Genomic DNA, 20,644 nt, shown 5'->3' with positions numbered 1-20,644 from the left:
GGAGACCGGCGTCAAGAGTGTGTCGTTGTGTATCTAGCTCTATCGTGATAATTACAGTATCAACTCAATCTACTAGTAAACGTACCCTCCTATCTAGATGAAGAGCAAGGAAAATCCAATACTATGTTGAAACAAGATTCACATTGGTATCATTATCTAGCACCCCCCCAAAGCCATCGGAAAACCAGGGGACAAAAAAAATAACTATGCACAGACCCTGCATATTCCATCTACTTCCTATATCAGAGGACCAGACTCATAATAAGACCAACCCCTCCACAATATGTACGCTCACGAAACTAAAATACAGCCCAAGCAGAGGAGGTAATGGATGGAGAGAGAAATGAAAGAGGGTAGATGATAAATCAGGCGGATGGGCTGCCACGAGGGCTGCTGCTACCGGGCTTCTTAACGAGACCGGCAAAGAATTGGGCCAATGCTTGGTTGTGGGCTTTTTCATCCCCTGGGTTTGCAGGGGTACTATCCTTTCTTTGCGTTCGACTGGCTTCGCGATCCTGTGGAAGGTCAGAAATATAAGTTGCTAAAAGGAGGTAATGAATCAAGGATATTTACTTACGCGAAGTTTCTTCAGCATGTCATCCGCGTCGACTTGAATTCCACCCATGTTAAATTGAACAGGACCAATGTGCTCGTTGACCTTGCCCTGGTCGTCCATTGGAGACATCTCCAGCTGAGGAGCTTGCTGGCTCGAGCGGTCCTTTTCATCCTCCGCCTTGAGCTGTTCGAGTACCTCGACTTGTTTCGCCAGGAATCCCTGCGTATCGGAGGTCTCGACTTCGACTTTCGTCCCGTTGGTGTTGTTGCCGTTGGGGTGGGCGATTGTAGTATCCCGCTTGGGGTCTTGAATAGTCTGTTCAAACACCGTCACGGCACTCGTGCCATCATCAGCCTCTGCATTCTCGTCCCGTGGAGGAGGATTCGCGGGTTGGTCAAGAGGCTCAGGAGCGTCTTGAATCTCGATGGACCAGGCGGTCGAAGCACCCTCCATATCGAACCCTTCACGTATGATCCGAATCTTGCCCCAGGAATCCCAGTTGGCCGGGACCAGGATCTTATCCCTGTCGATCACATTGTGCTTTAATGACTGCCGTTTCAGAAGAGAGTGTATACCAAGTGAGGAGTGGATCAGACTTTGCAAAGAGTTTGCAAGGAAAGGTGTAGTATAAATCAAAGACGCGCCATCTGTGAAACGTTAGAATCGAGTAATAAGCTTGAAGAGGGACTTCGGAGCTCACGTTTCAGCAAAAGTGTACGCATGAATTGAAGAATGAAGTCGAATTGTTCTTCGTGCCAGCCATGGTCTTTTTCAAGTTTTTCAATCTTGTCCGCCTATAGTCCATCCATGTCCGGTTAGCATATTCTCCCTGGTCAATCGGTGTTCAATTCGAGATATAAACATACACCCTGACAAACCACACACATTGGAATTCCCAACCCTTCATCCCACTCACCAGGTCCAAGTGGTATTGTGACAGGACCACCCGAGTTGGACAAACCACCAGCTGCGGCGGAACCGGCATCCATACCTCTTTTGCGATCACGCCACTCTGTCATGACTTCCTCCATGACAAGCTTTGTATCATCATCTAGGGAGACCATCACAGAGCGCAAAAGACGGACCCATTCTCTTAGTCTTCGGACCCAGGTCCAAGGGTCAGACCAGTCCAGCAAGATAACAACTAGGGTTTCTGGCACAGATTGAGGAGTCAAGAGCGGTTTGAGGAGAGGTGCAAATGACGGGGAGGGTTCGGACAGCAGATATGCTGAGACGCGCGCCAATGTATCCTCTTGATCGGCATCAAGTACATCGCGATATGTGTACCCAAGAGCAAATTGATTGGCGATGGGAGGCGTCTTCCCCTTCCGTTTTTCATTCACTAAACTGGGGTCTGCGGAGGTGTCTGCCGAGAAGGTCTCAAGGAATTCTCGCTGGCTTTCTGGAGTACCACCTATAATTTCAACAATCAGTACTGATGCCCATTTATATATTCTCACATTTGCTTCCTCAGTGACAAAGGCAAGGCCGAGGTTCAACTGGAGTGGCAGTTCGCATAGGTTCAATTTGAAGAAGTTAAACACGAACCTAAGATCAACAGGTTCTTCTCTGGTAGGCGCTTTCCATTGGCGACACCATCTAGCAGTGACGACCAAATATTCTTCTTTGAGCCATCTTTACTTGTGGGCCGACTATTAGCACCAGGTGCTTTGGATCCGCGAGTCGGACTGGAAGACATCGTCTGCTCTAGTCCCACCATGCGTCAAAGAGGCGGTGGCATGTACCCTTTCAAGCACTAGCAGTAGGATATAATCAACACTGAATAAGGCGACCAAAGGCAAAGAATAGCTATAAAGTCCGAGTGGTGGCGTGGAGGGGAGAGTGAAGAAAGTCCAGGCGCGCGCTGCGCGGTCAGGGGAATCTGGAGAAGGCGGGACAGAAGTTGAGATTAGTATTTGGCTCTCACAGAGTCTCAGTAGACACAAAGACCGTTTCCCAATCAATGCAAATAAATTTCAGTACTAATCGCAGGTCAAATGACGCCACGAAAAGATTGGGGTGGGTTAGCAAGGGAGGGAAAGTTGGAGTCGAGTAAACAATTGGTGATTTTACGGTTCCGCAGATGCTCCGGTGGAACCCTTTTTCGCTTTCTTCCTCTAACTTTCTTCTCTTCTTCTCTCCAACCACACGATGAACTCCATTCGCGAGGTCCAGCAGCTCAACAAGCGCGAGCTTGAACATGCAGTGTATGTCCCAGCTTCTCATATCCATCCTATCCTCTTTCTTTCATTATGCGTTTCCCCCATTCCAGATCGATAGCTAAATAGGTTGCGTCTTGTCTAGGCCTCCCGAAGCGTCATGGCACGCAGACTACCGAGATACCGCGTATGTCTACATTGGTGGACTACCGTTCGACCTGTCGGAGGGAGATATCGTAACGATATTCTCTCAGTACGGTGAACCCGTACACGTCAATCTGGTCCGTGACAAAGAAACGGGCAAAAGTCGGGGATTCGCCTTCCTCAAATATGAAGATCAGCGCAGCACAGATTTGGCCGTGGATAACCTGGGAGGTACGACGGTTATGGGTCGCATGCTACGAGTTGATCATACAAGATATAAGCGTCGCGATGACGAAGAGGAAGGCGATAATGTTGCTAGACTCATGGGCGACGCGGCGATTGACGACAGCAAAAAGGTCGACGAAGATCGGGGCAGTCGGAGAAAGCGACGAGACGAAGACAATGAAAGAGAAGAACGACGTCCGTTACTCAAGGAGGAGAAGGAACTACAGGACCTGATTCAAACCCATGACGAGGAGGACCCGATGAAGGAGTTTCTTATTGAGGAAAAGAAAGAGGAAGTCGCGCTCGCCATTGAAAGGTACCAGAGCGAAAAGAAAAGATCTTCTAGACGTCGTGACAATAGCAGAGAACGCTCGAGCAGACATCACCGTCGTCATCGGTCTCGTAGCACGGAGCGCAGACACCGTTCTCATCGTTCGCCAGACCGAGACCCTGAGAGAAGGTCTCGTCGCCGGTCTACAGAAAGAGAGGAGAGATCAAGGAGAGACAGAGATCGAACACCTGGTCGATCTCGCTCGCCTGGGTCTCGTACACATCGCAGTGACCGTGACAGGCATGACCGTCGCCGATGAAAAGGCCCTTCCTACGAATATATACGAATGAGATTTTGAGTCGCCAACCACCTCGATTAAGATTTCACCATGTCTTATGGCCATTATCGAATACAGAACTTCTGGGTCTCTTTTTGAAATAGGAGGTATACTTACTATCAACAATCACAAATCGACAGCTCTCTCATCCGCCAAGATACCGTTTCCAGCCCTCACGTACGCAATATCGTTTCCCATCATCGCCATCGTGAAGCAGGAATTTCTCCCATCGGCCTTCTTTTCCGGACCCTATTACCAGGATTGTGTTGTCATCCAACCAGCCTATGACTCCCTTTTTTGGCCGGCCGTGGGATGCGAAAGATTGAACAGATGATTGCTCTTGAAGGGACTCATCCCCCATCGCAAAGTGTGCACTTGCAAAAGAGTATGTGTCGGAGAATACTCGTGGGAGCAAAGGGAGTCTACCGAGAATACCCCATTTCTGACTTGTGGGTTCTTCGGTTGCTGGAGCCGGGGACTGACTGCGAGCTCCAGTGTGATGCGGATTGGGGACATCGAATACATGAAGAGTGCCTTTATCAGATGTGACTGCCAGTGTAGTGTTGGAGGGGGAAAAGGAAAGAGAGAAGACCACGGCATGGTCAACACCACGTCGTAACTCCGCCAACTTTGTGCAGTTTCCGGTTGAAAATATACGAATCAATGTTCCCTATTTGATTGTTAGTTGGTCATACATTTCAAAGAAAAGAAATGGAAAATCAGGGATCTCATACTGCTTCACTTGCTGTAGCCAGCATTTCTCCATCGTGGCTTAGGGCCATCGCACGTAGTGGAGAACTATGGGCTGGGATAATGCTAATATTCCCTGTTGTCAATTCGACCAGCTGCACTTGCCCCGGTGATCTGCCGGGGAAAGCGAGTAACTTCTCTCCCAGACATACTAGTCCCAGGGGATTGTCAGATGTTTCGTAGACAGAAAGCTTCTTCGGGGGTGTTGAGAAAGCAAAGACGTGGACACTATTCAAGATTGCAACGACGATTTTGGACCTAGAGAGGTTGACACCTAGGACGGAAGTTCGAAACTCGAGAGTGATGGCAGCTTTTTGTTTCGCATCATCCCAGATTACCAGCTATGGAGATAGACTTTGGTTAAACTCCCGTCCAAATTTTCGTTGAGAGAAGCTCATGGGGCACCTTATTGAAGACACACCTTATTCTGTGGGAACTTCGGGGTTCGTCCCCCGCCGACGATGGCCAAGTAGTTAGACTGGCCGAGCATTTCAACGACACCGATACCTGCATTGAAGTCTAGTGCACCAATGCCGAGCCATGTTAGAGTTGATGTTAGGGGGGGAAAAGCGAATGAAGCTCTCTAACCTCTAGAAACCTTGAGTTCGCAAGGATTCGAGTTGAACACTAGAGTATATCTCAGCCTCTGTTCTCTCCTTTAAAGCTATACATGGCACTCAGATAAAGAGAAGAATGGCGACCTCATACCACAAAATCCCGTGTCTAATCCCACTGAAAAACAGCTACTGTCATTGTTGAATGTCGCCGACAAGGAATATGGCCCAACGGACTCATCGATAACCTGGCGGGTGTTCATGATTGCGCCGCATGACGTGAGTCTAGTAAAGTTGCGAATGTATGGAAATTGAAAGGGCTCAGCCGATCAGAATCGCAAGAGGTGCTGCGCCAAGGTTTGTCAGCTCAAACCACAATCAAGGGAAATAGAGACCAGGAGTGTACCGGATGGATAGACATGACAGTCCATTGAAGATGGAGCTCTCCCCGTCGATCGGCGATAAGGCGGCGGAGGAGGGGAATTGGGAGCTTGGACCATGTAGTGCCTCAGGCGAAAAAGTATTGGCTGACATAATACAATATTATCAGGAAATCACGACCCACTCGCGCCTGCCCCTGAGTATTCATCCAAAAGATGGGAATTGCTGATACTCGAGCATTTCAGAGAATATTTAATAGATATTATATAACGATGGGTACTGTATATAATGATTTAAGTGAATTGAGCCATTGTACAATTGTATTCATTTTCTATATCATTTTCTATAAATTAATCTAATGGATCCAATCTCTCAAAGCCCATGGTTGACTTCCAAGTAGAGCTGGAGAACAGGACGTCCCGTGATTGGCTCGCAGATTAGGGAAAGGGGGAAACACGACGAGGAACTGTCTTTCCTCCGCCTTCAACAACCCCCCCTACTCTCTTCATTTGAGATCCTCAGGAGAGTTCCATTTACACCTTTTTTTTCCCTGTTGGTTCCTTACTTTGGAATCTTCTCTCATTTAGGTCTCTCCTATCCTTTATACCCTCGTCTTTTCACAGCCCACCATGTCGTCGGCTCTTAACGCGGTATGTTCCCCTTTTCTTTCCATCCAGAAATGTTGCCCCATATTTTACTGGATGAGGTCAAAAAAAAGTGCTTTAAGCTGACGAAAGTCCCCATTGTGGGCAGATTAAGATCCGTCGCAAGAAGAATGTCAAGAAGGGAATTCAGTTCTGCTTGATGGTCTGCGGTGCCAGTGGAACTGGTATGTATCCGTCCTCCGCTCTGCCGGAGTGTCGTACTTCAAATTGATCGCTGACTATCACCCAATTCAAGGTCGTACCACCTTTGTCAACACTCTCTGTGGAAAGCAAGTGCTAGAGGGCAAGGACGCTGATGACCCTGAGCACGCCCATGAGGAGGAGGGTGTGCGCATCAAGCCCGTCACCGTTGGTGAGTCGAATCGAATCAAGTTCCGCCGCATCAAATGCATTCTTCGAATATTGACCATCTTGGGGTATTACAGAGCTCGAATTGGATGAGGAGGGAACCCGCATTTCTCTGACTATCGTTGATACGCCCGGCTTCGGTGACCAGATTGACAATGAGGCTAGGCATGTCCCCTGAACCGGGCTATCCCTGTCCGGTGAAATAGCCAACTCTTCCTCCTGCTAACATTCTATACAGCTTCGGCGAGATTGTCGGCTACCTCGAGCGCCAATATGATGATATTCTTGCGGAGGAGTCTCGAATTAAGCGTAACCCCCGCTTCAGAGACAACCGTGTCCACGTGCTCCTCTATTTCATCACACCTACCGGCCACGGCCTCCGTGAACTCGACATTGAACTCATGAAGCGCCTTTCGCCGCGTGTCAACGTCATTCCCGTCATCGGCAAGGCCGATTCGCTCACGCCCGCAGAATTGGCCGAGTCCAAGAAGTTGATCATGGAGGATATTGAGCACTATCGCATTCCCGTCTACAACTTCCCATATGATATTGAGGAGGATGATGAGGACACCGTAGAGGAGAACGCCGAGCTGAGGTCGCTGATGCCCTTCGCCATTGTGGGTTCCGAGGACTTCGTTGAGATCGATAACAAGAAAGTGCGCGCTCGCCAGTACCCATGGGGTGTGGTCGAGGTTGAGAACCCCCGACACTCCGATTTCCTTGCTATCCGCAGTGCTCTCCTCCACAGCCACCTCGCCGATCTGAAGGAGATTACCCACGACTTCCTCTACGAAAACTACCGTACCGAGAAGCTCAGCAAGAGTGTGGACGGTGCTGCTCCGTACGTCTTCCATTTTGTTTTGCAAACTGTATACATCAAACCAGGCTAACAATGTTTTCTAGGGCCCAAGATTCTTCAATGAACCCCGAGGACCTTGCCTCTCAGTCTGTCCGTCTCAAGGAGGAGCAACTCCGCCGCGAGGAGGAGAAGCTGCGCGAGATCGAACTCAAGGTGCAGCGCGAGATTGCCGAGAAGCGGCAGGAACTGCTGGCCCGCGAGAGCCAGCTCAGAGAAATCGAGGCTCGCATGGCACGCGAGGCCAGCCAGGGCAACGTCAGCGAGGCCACTGGAGAGGCTTAGATATACCCTGTCGAAAATGCGGCTCATTCAGCGGGGCGCCGGTTCGCAATGTGATACCGTTTGTGCCAACATCATGTTCTTTTTTCCGTGGCACGTTGGTTTCTGTTTATGGGGATAATATTGACTGTTTATTCACGTTAATAGCTTTTTACTTTTTTTTCGATTTCTTTCCCTCTTTGTCCCTGGTGTCTCTGCAGAGACGGACCATCCCAACATAGAATGCAACGCTCCGCTTTCGACGATGGGTACAAGTTTCTTCAATTCCTGCGTTCCAAGTGGAAAAAGCAGAAGATTCCACTCATCACTGCTATTCAGAATATGAATAGTCGCACCACCATTTCCACTTCCCATGCACCTTCAAGGGGGATCCCTCGAACGTGTCAGTCAGATGCAGAGAGACAAGCATGATCCTTCATTCTATCATCATTCCCCCTATTTCCTGTGCCCGGGGACTAATATTTATGCATACTGTTTACACTCACAATGGTCTCTATCACTATTCACTCCCTTCCCTTTCCTTCTGGCACATTTATCTAAAGTCCCCAGCGCAGCAAGATTCCCTCTTCTTCCCTTTTGTATTTTGCGTTTGGATCCCTGTTCCCATTTCCCTCTTACATCTTCCTTCCTGGGCATTTTCTAGTAGTACCTAGTCCGATAGTCTCAATGAGGAAGAAAAAGTATCTTGGTCTCCTTCCGTGCTGAACACGTAGATTGATCGTTGGGTGATTTCTGGTTGATAATACGACTTAGGTACCATGATGTGTCAGATATGAGGAATGGTGGGTAGGCACTCAGCTTGAAAGAAATGCATGTTCTCGATAGTCTGTTAGATAGATCCAAAGTGGATAGATGCGCAGTATCGTCAGTGTCCGCATGTCGTTGAGTGGGTTGAGGGATCAACTTCAAGTTAAAGCCCTGAAGTTGATAACACCCGCAACATGCACAGGAATTCCCATTAACTAACCCCGAGTACTTCTGAGCAAAGTGCGGGAACCTTGGGCACACTCCATTTAGTATTGCATGGGTGCAATACTAGTACTGCTATTAGATGAATAACATGATGGTAAAAGATAAAATATTATACTAGTATATTCTTTGATCCGTGTCTCAACTACAAATTTCTACCTGTCCAAAATACGGCACTCCGCATCAATAACATTGGAAGTAAAAATTTACCTCGAAAGTCAACAGTACAGGAAGGTTAAGATGAGAAAGTGCGAGAAAGCAAGAGAGATGAATGTGGTAAAATGGGAGGACATGGTCATTACTTCGCAGGCCATGCGGGTTGGAAAAGACACGAAGAGCAGAGCAATGGGAACGAAGAAGTCCAGAATAAAATTTTAAAGAAAGGCAAAGAAAAGAAAAGAAAAAGATGTGAAAAGGGGAGAAATGCAACAAAAGGGGACGCATAGGTGCAAATTGCAGAGAAATAGGATAATAAAATAAAATAGGAACAAAGCAGACACGCAAGAATGTGGTATTTGCGCTCCATTGTACAATCAAAATCAAAATGGAAAATGAGCCTCCCGAAAAGAGGCTATCTTTTGGACTTCGGTGAGATGAGAGGTAGGATGATAGATGGTGTGTGAGAGACGAAGCCAGTGGTAGGTTGTGGGAGATAGGGAGAGAGAGAGAGAGTTGGTAAGATGCGGATGGGTTTGAATGATATTACAAGACAGAAAGCTGTCCAAGGAGGATTTCGTTTGCTTTGCTTTGCTTCCATTCAGCACATCCTGTATTGCTCCCAGCCCACGTGAATTTTTCTGGACGAGCTTGTGACTTTACTTCCTTGAGAGGGTGGCCGGGCTCTGGGACTGGATTTGGCAATAGTTGGTTGCATGCTATGATGCACTTAGCGGGTAAATTAGATGTATTGCTGAGGTTTGTTCCAGAAATCCAAGCTAGCAACCACATCCTCGCCTGATTCGTCTTCATAAGCGTAGATGATCTGTAGGGAGAAATTTAGTTAGTATATGAATGAGAGACATAGCGAAAGCCACAGGGAACATACCTCGCGAGTGGAAGAATGAAGCATGCGGATGTTCTTTCCAGTCATGATGTGAATCAACTCGCTCGTCTCGACATGGCGAATCTCAACGAAGTTGGGCTCGAATGCCAAGATGTAGGGGTAGGAGAGAGCGAAGGCAGTGGGAGTACCCTCCCAAGAGATCCTCCAATCCGGACGAGCACGCCATCCATTGCGATTAACGAAGAAAGAGAAATCACTGTAGTTCAGAAGGAATTCACCATTCATGCGCTCGATATGGATTGGCTTGACGTTCTCCTTGCGTGCAACGAAATCAAGAGACGTGTCGGCCTGATCCAAGAGAGACTGAGTTTCGGTGGTTTCAAGACTGACAACCTCAAATCCACGCGCACAACCAACGCACAAGGTTGATCGCAAGAAATGGATTGAGGAAGACTCTGCAGGAATATAATATTCCTTGAACGGCTTGAGCGTGTCTTGGCCACTCTGGAACATCTTGCTGACAGCGGACTTCTTTTTGCCCTTGGCTAAATTGTCCATAGGCTCGTACACCTTGATGGTACTGGACAAAGCCGAAGTCTTCACCGAACAGACAAGATGACGACCTAGACCAATACCCGCCTTGAAGAAGTTGGCATGACCTTGGATCTTCTTCGGACGCTTGGCAAGGGCATTCTTGTTGTCCTCTCCTAGCTCAAGTGCATCCATGGGATAAGATGACAGCGTCTTATTGGCCAAAACCAGCAGCAGCTGATATTCTTCCAGGGTGTCGATTTGAGTGACTTGGCTAGCTTCCAAAACCTTCTTTGGCTTGGCTGACTTGTCCTTAGGCCAGCGTTCAGATAGGTAAATGCCGCTGTCGGTTCCAAAAACCAATTTCCGTCCACCGTCAACTGGGACACAGCAATTGACCCGATTGACGGCAGAGAAGAATCTTTCGCTCAATACTGTCTTGTTGTAGAAGTTGCTGTTGCGCTCCCAGAGCTTCCTCTGCTGTTCCTCTACCATTTCAATGAACTTTCGCCTTTGAGTAGGGGACGTGGCATAGAGAGTCTGCTCATAACCACCTTTACCAAGATGGCGGAAGGTGATTGGCAACTGTCCATCCTTTGCAGGAGGAGGCAATGGGGAAGTCTTGTTGGATAGTAAGCTGGATGAGGGCCTTTTGGAAATTCCAACCCTCGGGATCACCTCGTCCATCTGCGCAATCACCAGAAGCTCGAGAGGAATAGGTTTCTTGTAGACTCGGAATTCTTCGCGCTTATTCACTATCTTGATACGAACAAGAAGGACTGCGTGATCGAAGAGATATGCCGTAACCTCTGAACTTTCCGCAGTGGTTTTCTTGAAAGCCATCTTGGTCAGCATCTGACGATTCTCTTCGGTGAGCTTCAAGTCCACGTAGTCTCCGGGGTTGAACTTGAGAGAGCCGTTAAGCTGTACTAAGTTGAAGTGGTTTTCGGCCTTTCCACTTTCGGTGTTGACACGCGACAGAAAACTTTTGATCAATTTCACGGCTTTTGGAATGTCTTCCTTATCAGGATTGTCATCAGAAGTATACTTCAACACCGATTCCAAAAGAAGGGGGTATCGAGCCAGTCGAGTGGTAGGCTTGGTAAGGTAACCATTCAATTCCAATTTGCGAGACTCCTTGAGGCGCTCTGTGTCCTCAACGAACTTGGTGAAACCCGGATTCGATTGCTTCTCCTTCTCGAATTCGTATTTTCCGTAGAGTTGGTTCGCACCATACTTGATGAAAGGATCGAATTTTGGCACGTGTGTGAGGAAGATATCACCAACAGTCTGGACGACCTGGCTTTCTTTTTGGCGGGCATTCAAGGCTTCACAGAGACCGCCGTTGACCTTGAGTACCTCCAAGCAGTTGCCAAAAACAGTTCGAATGAATTTCTCGCGTCGGTGCTCCGGAATGGGGGAAGTATTGGCGGTGCCGGCGGCGCGCAAGGGACGCATCCAGAAATCCCGAAGATACTCCAAGTCCTTAACGAAATCCCGTTCGGTGTACATGATCTCAAAGATAATCTCTTGTCGTTTCTTCTCATGGTCATCCAAGGAGTCCGAGACTTCTTTAGGAACCATGTTGATCCACAACTTTTGGTTGTCGCTGTCATCATCGTCGTCAATTGGCAAAGTACCCTTGGCACCAGAAGCTCCTAGAACGGGTTGAGGTTTGAGGTTTAATCGTGCCTGCTGCTCTAATCGTCGGGGACAAGCAATAGAATAGCAAAGACTATCCCGTGTACAAGTAGGAGAGTAACATTCGGTCAAGAGAGTAAATACTCCATTGACTTCCGAGCCAGGGGTATCCTCGCCCATAGTCTCCTTAAATTGATAGACTTCTCCGGGGGCATCTCGAAGACGATGGTCATATGTGACATCGTGGAAGAACTTCTGCGCATCCAACGCACGACCCAGAAGAAGTGCAAGGTTGCGATCGTTGGTTCTGATGATTGTAGCAATCAGATCGACGGCATCAGTGCCAGAGAAAGCATTTTGGTACGACAGGCCGTTTTTCTGCCGCTCGCCAAGAGGAGCCTTCTCCCGAAACACATCGGCGACACGGGAGAGGAGGGCAGGATAGACCACAGGAGCTCGAGTTCGACGGGAATTGCTGGGAATCAAAGTTGCTTGGCCATTGGAGCTCTGGGTTGCTTGACTCTGAACGCTCATAGCACGGTCCTGCATTATCGTCGATGCCATTGACATTGTGCGGGATCGGGTCGAGGCATCGCTGGGTGGTCGAGGCTTGGCGTAGCTATCGGCGACGGCTGCTACAGTGGTAGGCATAGAATCGAAGCGCTGTGGGGCTGGGGTCGCAAGTGATGGATCATGACCTCCCGATGGCGGGCGTCGAGACGGAATGGGTCTTCCACTAGAAGAAATATGAGGATTCTCTCGTTCCGAAGCATACGCAGTCATGGACATAGCTCGCTCGTTGGCATTTCGTTCGGGAACGGTCCGGCCCAATTGGGTCATATTCGATCCAGCATAGTAAGGTTCGCGACGCGAGGCAGCCGCAGAGGTGTGGTTGAAATTGCTAGGTGGGGCAGGGACTGGATGGGGTGGTGGACCATTGAGTCTCGCCAGCGATCGAGATCTCGTTGCATCGGAATTGAGAGCGGGAGGAGGCATCGGTCGACCCAAGTCCCGTGGATCCGGATATTGGGGCGGCGGGCCTGGTCTAGAATCCAGGCGTTGGGGTCGAGGATAAGCGAATCGACCCCCCGCTCCTGGGTACGGTCGCGCCTGTTGCTGCGGTTGCGATGACATTGACGACATTGTTGCGGCTCCGGGATTGTATGTTTGATATTGACCGGTGGGCGGTGGTGGGGGATATCCGTTTGGCGGCGCGGACGGCGGTGGTCCGTATCCATTTGGAACCTGGCGTGTTGGCGGAGGCGGCATCCTCTGGAAGTGAGGCTGCGTCACATGCGACGACATTGTGTGAGCACGACCTTGAGAAAATTGCGGGGTTTGTGAGTTCATAGTCTGCGAGCGACCAGCAGGGGGAGCGGCCCCGAAGATATCGTTGAAAGCAGCATCGCGTTGTGTGGAGGAGGCAGGACCATATGGCCGGTAGTTCCGGTTACGCTGACCCCCCAAATCCGCCATGTTCACCACACCAACGATCTACCTAAAACGATACACCTGTCCAAGCCCGAAGAGCGAAGATATGTATAGATCGTAAGGTAATTGGGTGTTAAAACGATGTAAAGTTGGGTATTCCGAAAGGATCGTAGAGAGCGTTCAGGGCGTCGCAAGAGTTCTGTTCAAAGATCGTAGACAGCGGCAGTAAATAGGGACAAACGAAGATGGTGGTCTCACGAGGTCCAACCTAGTGAGAAATATTGAAAGTCGTCTTTGTGCAAAATAGGTTTTCAATTTGTCATAGTTTCTCTCCGGATCAACACCTGAGAGTTTGGCTGAATTTCAACGTCGGAGAGCGCCAGGAGCCGTGAGCGCAACAAAGTCAGGGCTCCTTGAAATCTCATACCCTCAGCATCCTCCTCAACCCAGGGAAATAGAAGAAGATCAGAGAGAGATAAAGAGAGAGAAATAGAGGCAAAGGTGGTTGTTGAGTGGTGGTGGTGTGGGGGGGAGGAGGAGAAGGAGGAGAGGAGAGGAGGGGAGACAAAGTGAATGTTGAAAATGCAGTGATAGACTGGGGGGGTAACCGCCAGGAGAAGCAGGCGGATGAGTATTGGGGGGAAGGCATGGTATTACAGTTACCAGGTCCCGCAAACACTCATTGTTTGTGGCATGATCTGGCGGAGAACCGGTTGGTATGGTATTGTCACGTTACGATTGGAAGCGCGGCAGTGCGCTACGGCGGGCCAAAGTGACCCTTCTGCAACAACCAGGGAGAAGACAGACCCGGACCTCGAATTCTTGCTCTCCATCCCAGTCCTCCCCTCCAGGCCTCCCACTCATCTTTCAGTACCCTCTTGGGCAAACTTATCAAAAACTTCCACTACTTTGTCTCCCTCTCTTTCTTTTCAAACATGGCGGACAGCGAGTATGCCCCCAAGTTTGCCCCATTCTTCTCATTTGTGAGTGTACTGCCATGAGCTTGAAGCTTTCAGCATCAGCTATACTAACAGCTGAATTCTAGGCCGGCATTGCCGCTGCAGTGAGTTTTCCCTAAAATCTCTATTTTGGTTTCTAACAGGAATACTAATGACTGGTGGTCAAGATGGTCTTCGGATGTATGTGGCCTCTCTGAATCTGGTGAATGGCGGATTGGACACGCAGCTGACAGCTTCACAGCGGCAGGAGCAGCTTACGGCACCGCAAAGTCGGGAATTGGAATTTCGGGTGTTGGAACTTTCCGATCTGACTTGATCATGAAGGCAAGCATATCCATCGAGCTTATCGGAGTTCCCGATGCAGTACAAGCTGACCGTTTCGAATCTTGCAGTCTCTCATCCCCGTCGTCATGTCCGGTATTATCGCAGTCTATGGTCTCGTCGTCGCCGTTCTTATCTCGCAGGCACTGAGCCCATCATCGAATCTTAGCTTATATACGTATGATTGGAAACGAAACAACATTCTCCAATCGGAGATGATATATTCGGAGGCTAACGGAGGATATAGTTCCTTTATGCACTTGGCGGCTGGCCTGTCAGTTGGATTGACCGGTATCGCAGCTGGTTATACAATCGGAATCGTCGGCGATGCAGTACGTCTACATTCTACCCTGTTCTCCTCGGATCACAACGTGGGAATCAATGTTTCTAATGGATATACTAGGGTGTGCGAGCTTACATGCAACAATCTCGTGTCTACGTGGGCATGATCTTGATCTTGATTTTCGGCGAAGTCCTTGGCCTTTATGGGTATGTGATACGGAATCAAGAAAGACTAACGCATGTTTCCCCGATTCAGTGAAGTGCTAACTCGTCTAATAGCTTGATTGTTGGTCTTATCCTGAACTCGAAGTCTTGAGCGACCGCGCGCTTGACATTTCGCTACTGCTTCTACATATGCGATCACTTCCCTTCACGCACACTTGCATAATCCCCGATCACAGGTGGATCTCATTAGGTCACTCCCGGCGTATTAACGACAAGACGACCCTGCGCTAGGTGACGCCGATTCAGATCCCGATCATCTAAATCCAGATCCGGGCTGGCTGTCTCCGGAATGATAAGGGCTCTATTTTTCCGACTTCATTTTTTTTTCTCCATCTTCTTCCACTTCTTCTTTTTATTTTTCGGGATGTATTATAAGGAGACACCATAATCGCATATAGATTCGGGTCGAATACCGAGCCTGTTCCAAAGGATTCCGATGTATCACCGTAGTCCTCCGTAGTTCTTATTCCTTCCCCGATTAGCCCCGCCCCCATAAGAAATACGTCAGACCCGAACTCTCTCCTTTTACTCTTCTGCCCCGCGATTTATCTGCTACCTTCTCTTTTCCCCCCACGATTTTCCTCAAGGGACCCTTTTCTGCAAATGACCTTTGCTTTGATCTGATTTATGCCCCCGGATCAAGCTGGCTGCCGATGTGAAACTGGTGGCGCGCTAACCGGGTGGGCTCTATAACTTTTTTTTTCTTCTTCTCCAACCTCGCGCTGCGGAGGGAGACTATGCTTGGCCGTTGCAATGGCAACTGGAACAGTCCAACATTCAGCTCCAGATGAGGTACAAGGAAGTACTCTCGCTTTATTGAAAAACTCCGAAATGCGACCCCACGAAATACAAGAGAGGGCAAAGGATCTCCTTCACTCCAACCGTCCTCCGCATCGATCCGCAAACCCGTTTCTTGTTACCGAGCGTCGCGAGGAGAAGCAGCTTACGATTTCGTCACCAAATTTGCACTTGAATGACTTCGTTCTTATGAAGACACTAGGCACCGGTTAGATACTCTTTACCACTGTTGCCCTCGAATCGCACATGTTCATTATATACTGACGTGTTGGCTGTGTGTGTATTCTAGGCACTTTCGCTCGTGTTTCCCTCGCAAGGCTGAAAGATCAACCAGATAAGAACAAGGTGTATGCGCTAAAGATCCTGCGCAAGGCTGACGGTATGTACGGACATTGTCGCAAAGCGGTATTTCGTCGGGTTAGAGTCAGCGCTGACAAGGGCATCTTTCCTCCGAACAGTGATCAAGCTGAAGCAGGTCGAACATGTGCGCAACGAACGAAAGACTCTTGCTGCTGTGGTTGGCCACCCTTTCATCACAACTCTTGTCGCATCGTTCTCGGACGAACAGTGTCTCTATATGTTAGTACGTTTGTCTCTCAGGTCTCTTATCGAGTCTTATTGGTCTCTCTGCCTTGAGTACTTGCAGCGATCGACTAACTATCAGCAGTTGGACTTTTGTCCAGGAGGCGAGATATTCAGTTATCTCCGACGTGCTCGAAGATTTAATGAGGAAACTTCCAAGTTCTATGCGGCTGAAATTACCATGACAATCGAGTACTTGCATGATGTACAAGGTGTGGCTTATCGCGACCTCAAGCCAGAAAACATCCTACTTGATGCAAATGGCCATATCAAGTTAGTCGATTTTGGCTTTGCGAAACAGGTTCATAATCGCGAAACCTACACACTCTGTGGTACTCCGGAAGTACCTAGCTCCGGAAGTTATTCATAATAGTGGTCATGGTCTCGCTGTTGATTGGTGGGCTCTTGGAATCCTAATCTACGAGTTCCTAGTCGGACAACCCCCATTCTGGGATCAGAGTCCAATGCGTATCTACGAACAAATCGTCGAGGGACGTTTGCGTTTCCCACCAAATATGCCACCCGCAGCGCAAAATATCGTCTCTCTACTCTGCAAAACGAACCCGACAGAGCGTCTGGGTTATATCTCAGGTGGCTCGACTCGAGTTAAATCCCATCCATTCTTCCAGGGCATTGTATGGGATGACCTCTTCTACCATAGGGTTAAGGGCCCAATTATCCCCCGAGTATCGCATCCTGCAGATACAGGCAACTTTGAAGATTACCCTGATTCCGATAATCGAAATCAAAACCTCTACACCGACGATCTGAAGAAGAAGTATGATCCTCTTTTCAGTGATTTCTAAAAGAAATTGCGTACCTCGTATCTTCGCTCTTTCATTGTATGCCTATGCTTCGTTTCAACAACCTCTGTTCTTTGATTTGAGCTCGAGATGAAATAAATCACGATCTCTTCTTCCAGCCCACCAGTCATCGCTGTCTTTCTCGGATTCAAATCAGTGTGCGATCTCCGCGTTCTCACGCCTGATCTACGCGTGGAATCCCTCTTTTGTCTAGGGCTATCAACAATGCCTACATTTTTCTGCCATGCACAGATAGATACCTGTGCTAGCTTTCGCCTCTTCTACCTACTCTATACCCATACTGAACAATACTCAATACCCAATGACGATCTATTTAGGTTGCTTCTTCTCTCACTTTTTATTCGGATAATTTAAGTTATCAATTTGACTACTATGCCATTCTACCTAGCTTTGCCAATTCTCGGTTGGGAATCAGTTGTGACGCTATTATCTATGATCGAATCTCTCCAAGTGGATATACAGTCGCCATAGCTTGAACTTGAGGACTTGGATGCAGGAGAAATGGTGCCCTTTTCGATCTATGGCGGGATGTGTTTAGAATTCACTTTCGACGAGTATAAAGTTCAATCTTTTTTCCTATATGAAAGAAAAATGAAGATAGTTTATCTGTTATTTTCGGTGCATCCTAGCCATATTTATACAAGTTCATTGCAGACTATGCAATGAATTTGTATATAGTATCTATCAGGGGTTTGGAAGCTAAGGACTTCACAAGTCGCAAGTGTTGCGTTTAGGAATAAGCATATATTGAAGATTCTATTGGAGGACGTCAAAGTGTAGAAAGAGTAGTTTATAAGACATAACGAGTATGGGAATCATATGTACTACGGATCGTGAAACGTGGACAGTGCTCATCATGAAGAAATTGTCCATGCCTGGGACGTATCCAAAAGGCCGCTTGCAGCCAGATGACCCAGAAGGACAATAACGGTCACAAATGGAGGATGGGAATACCTCGGGGTCGCAGCATAGCTTTTTGCGATACAAGCGAGAGTATCCTTTGAGAGAAGTTTGAAGCAATTGAGGTTTTGCTTGGCTAAGGACAGCTGCCCTCATCAGTGAGATAGGTGTATTGTTGAAGTGTTCAATCCAAGGTGGTTGAGTGTGAAGAATGTGCTTTATAGTGATGGGTCTGTTTTCCAGGAACCTAAGTTATAAGCATTGTTAGTCTCTGAATACAGCGAAGAAACGAGGATATAACATACCATCGAAATTGTGCTTCACAAACGCCATAGGATGATCGGTATCACCTGCGTTCATCTGCCCAACACCAGGACTGAAACTCGTGATCGGCAAGACAATTACATCACCGACTTTGCGATGGGTAGTCTGGCCAGAAAAGTCCTCATAGGTGACATTTTTCTCACCGGGCAAAATATTGAAGTAATCCGGGTTATTAAAATAGCGAAATACGGCATCAGTCCAGGCACCAGGCCCCGTGAACTCCATGATCGTCTTATCCATCTTGCCAACTTTCAAAATACCCGCCCTCTTCATGCGCAAAGCTTCCTCGGTAATATAAGCCACCATATCTCGCAGGATGGGATGACCTGGCTTAGATACAATGGTCCATTGACAGAATTGAATACGACGCGAGTACCAATCATGCCAGTCCGGTCGATCGGGATCAGCTTCGATACCCAACATAAACCCGATTGTTGAACGATCCAGCTCCTCCGGTAACCAGTAATGAGCAGGCTTAAGGGCCCTGGTGTCAATGTCGCTATAAATTCCACCCCGTGCGAGTAGCACAAGGTACCGGAAGAAATCAGCCTTCATCACCGCCAGCGGTAGGGAGTCATAAGCCTCGAAGACATCCGGTAGTGATCCGTATAGATACTCGATGAGATGGCGTTGCGTGTCGTCGCCAATCACCTGGTGGGTAAAAAGCGGGTGCAACTCCGTCCACGAGGCCTCGACATCGCGCAAATCGGAATCAAATCGACTCGAGGAAGGTGCATATTTCCACGTTTGCCAGATATAAGCCGGAAAATGCGGCTCGATATTGTAAGGGAATTGATAGCGTAGGCGCTCGCGTAATGGGGCTGTAGGTGCAGGACCGAAAATCTGCTGCTGGCGAGATTTCGCTTTTTTCTTCGGATTCAATAGTAATTCCTGCTCTTCTGCGAATATATCTTGCGCTATTTTATATCCTGGGGCTCCGGGGATATCGGTGGTTGGTCTTGTGGAACGGAGCAAATAGACGAAGGCGATTAGGCAGATCACGGCGAAAACGAACTTGCGGAACGTCGGCATGATGGGCAGTGGGGGATTTTGTGTGACCGTGTAACCGGAGATCGAGCCTCTAACGCCCTCTCAGGATATTGACGGCCACGCGCACCAGTGAGCCGGTTTATCCAGGACCTCTTGGTGCGAGAAGGGCGCGGAGCGCGAGGCGCGAAGCTTGAGGAAGAGGAAGCTCGGCGGTTGAGATTCGGTTCAGAGGGGATGTGATTTAAGAGGCAATTGATTTGCCGGGATATAATGGCGTTGACACGGTTGAAATTAGACTTTAGGCGATCGGAGAATTTGCATCGCGGTATTCTCCTTAGGACTGGTTCATGTGTGAGGTTTTCCCAGATGCGACTGCCGCCGCAAACAGAAATAGGAGGCACCACCGAGTGGATCAGGAACCTCGGTCCAAGTGGTGGAGAAAACAGAATGAATCGAAGTATGCGAAGCTCTGCAGAATGGTTGCAGGAGATCGAAATTTCCTTTCTTACCCTCTCTCTCTCTCTCTCTTTCTCGCAACCCTCGCACGAGTCGGGACCGGCTTTTAAGGTGGAGGGAAGGATTGCGTATGCCGCTGGCGTCTCGCGGCCGTTAGGTGGAGCCGCTCACGTGGCTTGAAGTCGCACGATTTGGGCGAATTCATTCGGCATTGCAAGACTTTTAAATGAAGAGGATGATTATATTAAATTGTTTCGTAGGGAGTATAACTATACTATCACTACAAAGTATCGGCCAAACTTAACATGAGTTCTTCCCCACGATTGCGCGATCGCGGGTGACGATCGTTCTCAACTCGGAGACAGATACGAGGCTCAAACTATAGGAGACCATCCTGGGGATCTTGATAAGCTGATCGACCTTGAGCTACTGAGAGGATTTTCATACAGCCTAGTCGTTATTTTTACTTCTGCATGGTTTCTTTACTCTATGTCCTCCTGAAGATGCTAACGTGGCCACTCTTGAATACGCATGGTAGGCCATTAGGAGCGTGGTCAGTGTTCATACTGTATATCGCCCCAGTGCCTCTTTAGGAAAAGGATTGCCCTTTTCTCCATGACTCGAAGCATTCGTTTCGCTCTTGATGTTTCCTCCAGATAAAATCATTCAGATCGTAAGCTTCATCAATGACAAGTCTGCCTCGTAGGCACCTAAATAACCTTCCCATCAGCATGGCTTACTCCATGCCGAGCCCTGGGTTAAACCTAGACGCTCATCCAAATTCCCAGACGAGCAAACCCCCTGAACGAATCAGACGATTCCGGCAACGCCAGCCGGGATCGTCTATAGTTGAGTTCAAATGAATTCTGGGTTTCAATAC

General features: G+C 48.5%; 8 protein-coding genes across 8 annotated transcripts; 4 read left to right on the top strand and 4 right to left on the bottom strand.

Moving 5' to 3' along the window:
- Positions 1–365: 365 nt before the first annotated feature.
- On the bottom strand, positions 366–2,276 carry N7469_002622 (dynein family protein; the record flags this gene model as incomplete). Its single annotated transcript, XM_056641542.1, has 5 exons — positions 366–515; positions 578–1,203; positions 1,257–1,350; positions 1,423–1,970; positions 2,105–2,276. 5 exons carry the CDS (start codon positions 2,274–2,276, stop codon positions 366–368), a joined length of 1,590 nt encoding a protein of 529 aa, XP_056504036.1.
- Positions 2,277–2,707: 431 nt separating this feature from the next.
- Positions 2,708–3,674, top strand: N7469_002621 (IST3 family RNA-binding protein; the record flags this gene model as incomplete). Its single annotated transcript, XM_056641541.1, has 2 exons — positions 2,708–2,763; positions 2,861–3,674. The coding sequence occupies 2 exons, from the start codon at positions 2,708–2,710 to the stop codon at positions 3,672–3,674; spliced, it is 870 nt and encodes a 289-aa protein (XP_056504035.1).
- A 163-nt stretch (positions 3,675–3,837) lies between these two features.
- N7469_002620 (phosphatidylinositol-3,5-bisphosphate binding protein HSV2) lies at positions 3,838–5,259 on the bottom strand (the record flags this gene model as incomplete). Its single annotated transcript, XM_056641540.1, has 5 exons — positions 3,838–4,362; positions 4,427–4,783; positions 4,864–4,961; positions 5,031–5,069; positions 5,151–5,259. The coding sequence occupies 5 exons, from the start codon at positions 5,257–5,259 to the stop codon at positions 3,838–3,840; spliced, it is 1,128 nt and encodes a 375-aa protein (XP_056504034.1).
- Positions 5,260–6,006: 747 nt separating this feature from the next.
- Positions 6,007–7,531, top strand: aspA (uncharacterized protein; the record flags this gene model as incomplete). The annotated part of the gene is made up of 6 exons (XM_056641539.1): positions 6,007–6,027; positions 6,131–6,206; positions 6,278–6,394; positions 6,468–6,555; positions 6,629–7,231; positions 7,294–7,531. The coding sequence occupies 6 exons, from the start codon at positions 6,007–6,009 to the stop codon at positions 7,529–7,531; spliced, it is 1,143 nt and encodes a 380-aa protein (XP_056504033.1).
- A 1,864-nt stretch (positions 7,532–9,395) lies between these two features.
- Positions 9,396–13,148, bottom strand: rom2 (putative Rho guanyl nucleotide exchange factor (Rom2); the record flags this gene model as incomplete). Its single annotated transcript, XM_056641538.1, has 2 exons — positions 9,396–9,479; positions 9,543–13,148. 2 exons carry the CDS (start codon positions 13,146–13,148, stop codon positions 9,396–9,398), a joined length of 3,690 nt encoding a protein of 1,229 aa, XP_056504032.1.
- An 890-nt stretch (positions 13,149–14,038) lies between these two features.
- N7469_002617 (V-type proton ATPase proteolipid subunit) lies at positions 14,039–14,981 on the top strand (the record flags this gene model as incomplete). Its single annotated transcript, XM_056641537.1, has 7 exons — positions 14,039–14,086; positions 14,149–14,166; positions 14,230–14,242; positions 14,304–14,413; positions 14,455–14,715; positions 14,787–14,872; positions 14,945–14,981. 7 exons carry the CDS (start codon positions 14,039–14,041, stop codon positions 14,979–14,981), a joined length of 573 nt encoding a protein of 190 aa, XP_056504031.1.
- A 662-nt stretch (positions 14,982–15,643) lies between these two features.
- Positions 15,644–17,076, top strand: N7469_002616 (uncharacterized protein; the record flags this gene model as incomplete). The annotated part of the gene is made up of 5 exons (XM_056641536.1): positions 15,644–15,896; positions 15,978–16,067; positions 16,147–16,271; positions 16,356–16,543; positions 16,572–17,076. 5 exons carry the CDS (start codon positions 15,644–15,646, stop codon positions 17,074–17,076), a joined length of 1,161 nt encoding a protein of 386 aa, XP_056504030.1.
- Positions 17,077–18,212: 1,136 nt separating this feature from the next.
- N7469_002615 (glycosyltransferase family 32 protein) lies at positions 18,213–19,350 on the bottom strand (the record flags this gene model as incomplete). Its single annotated transcript, XM_056641535.1, has 2 exons — positions 18,213–18,241; positions 18,300–19,350. 2 exons carry the CDS (start codon positions 19,348–19,350, stop codon positions 18,213–18,215), a joined length of 1,080 nt encoding a protein of 359 aa, XP_056504029.1.
- Positions 19,351–20,644: the final 1,294 nt, after the last annotated feature.

This window comes from Penicillium citrinum (genome assembly GCF_028827155.1).
Source record: "Penicillium citrinum strain IBT 23319 chromosome Unknown utg000002l:1.0-3833315.0:1.0-3834789.0, whole genome shotgun sequence".
NCBI lineage: Eukaryota > Fungi > Ascomycota > Eurotiomycetes > Eurotiales > Aspergillaceae > Penicillium > Penicillium citrinum.
This window is presented reverse-complemented; position numbering and strand designations above follow the sequence as displayed.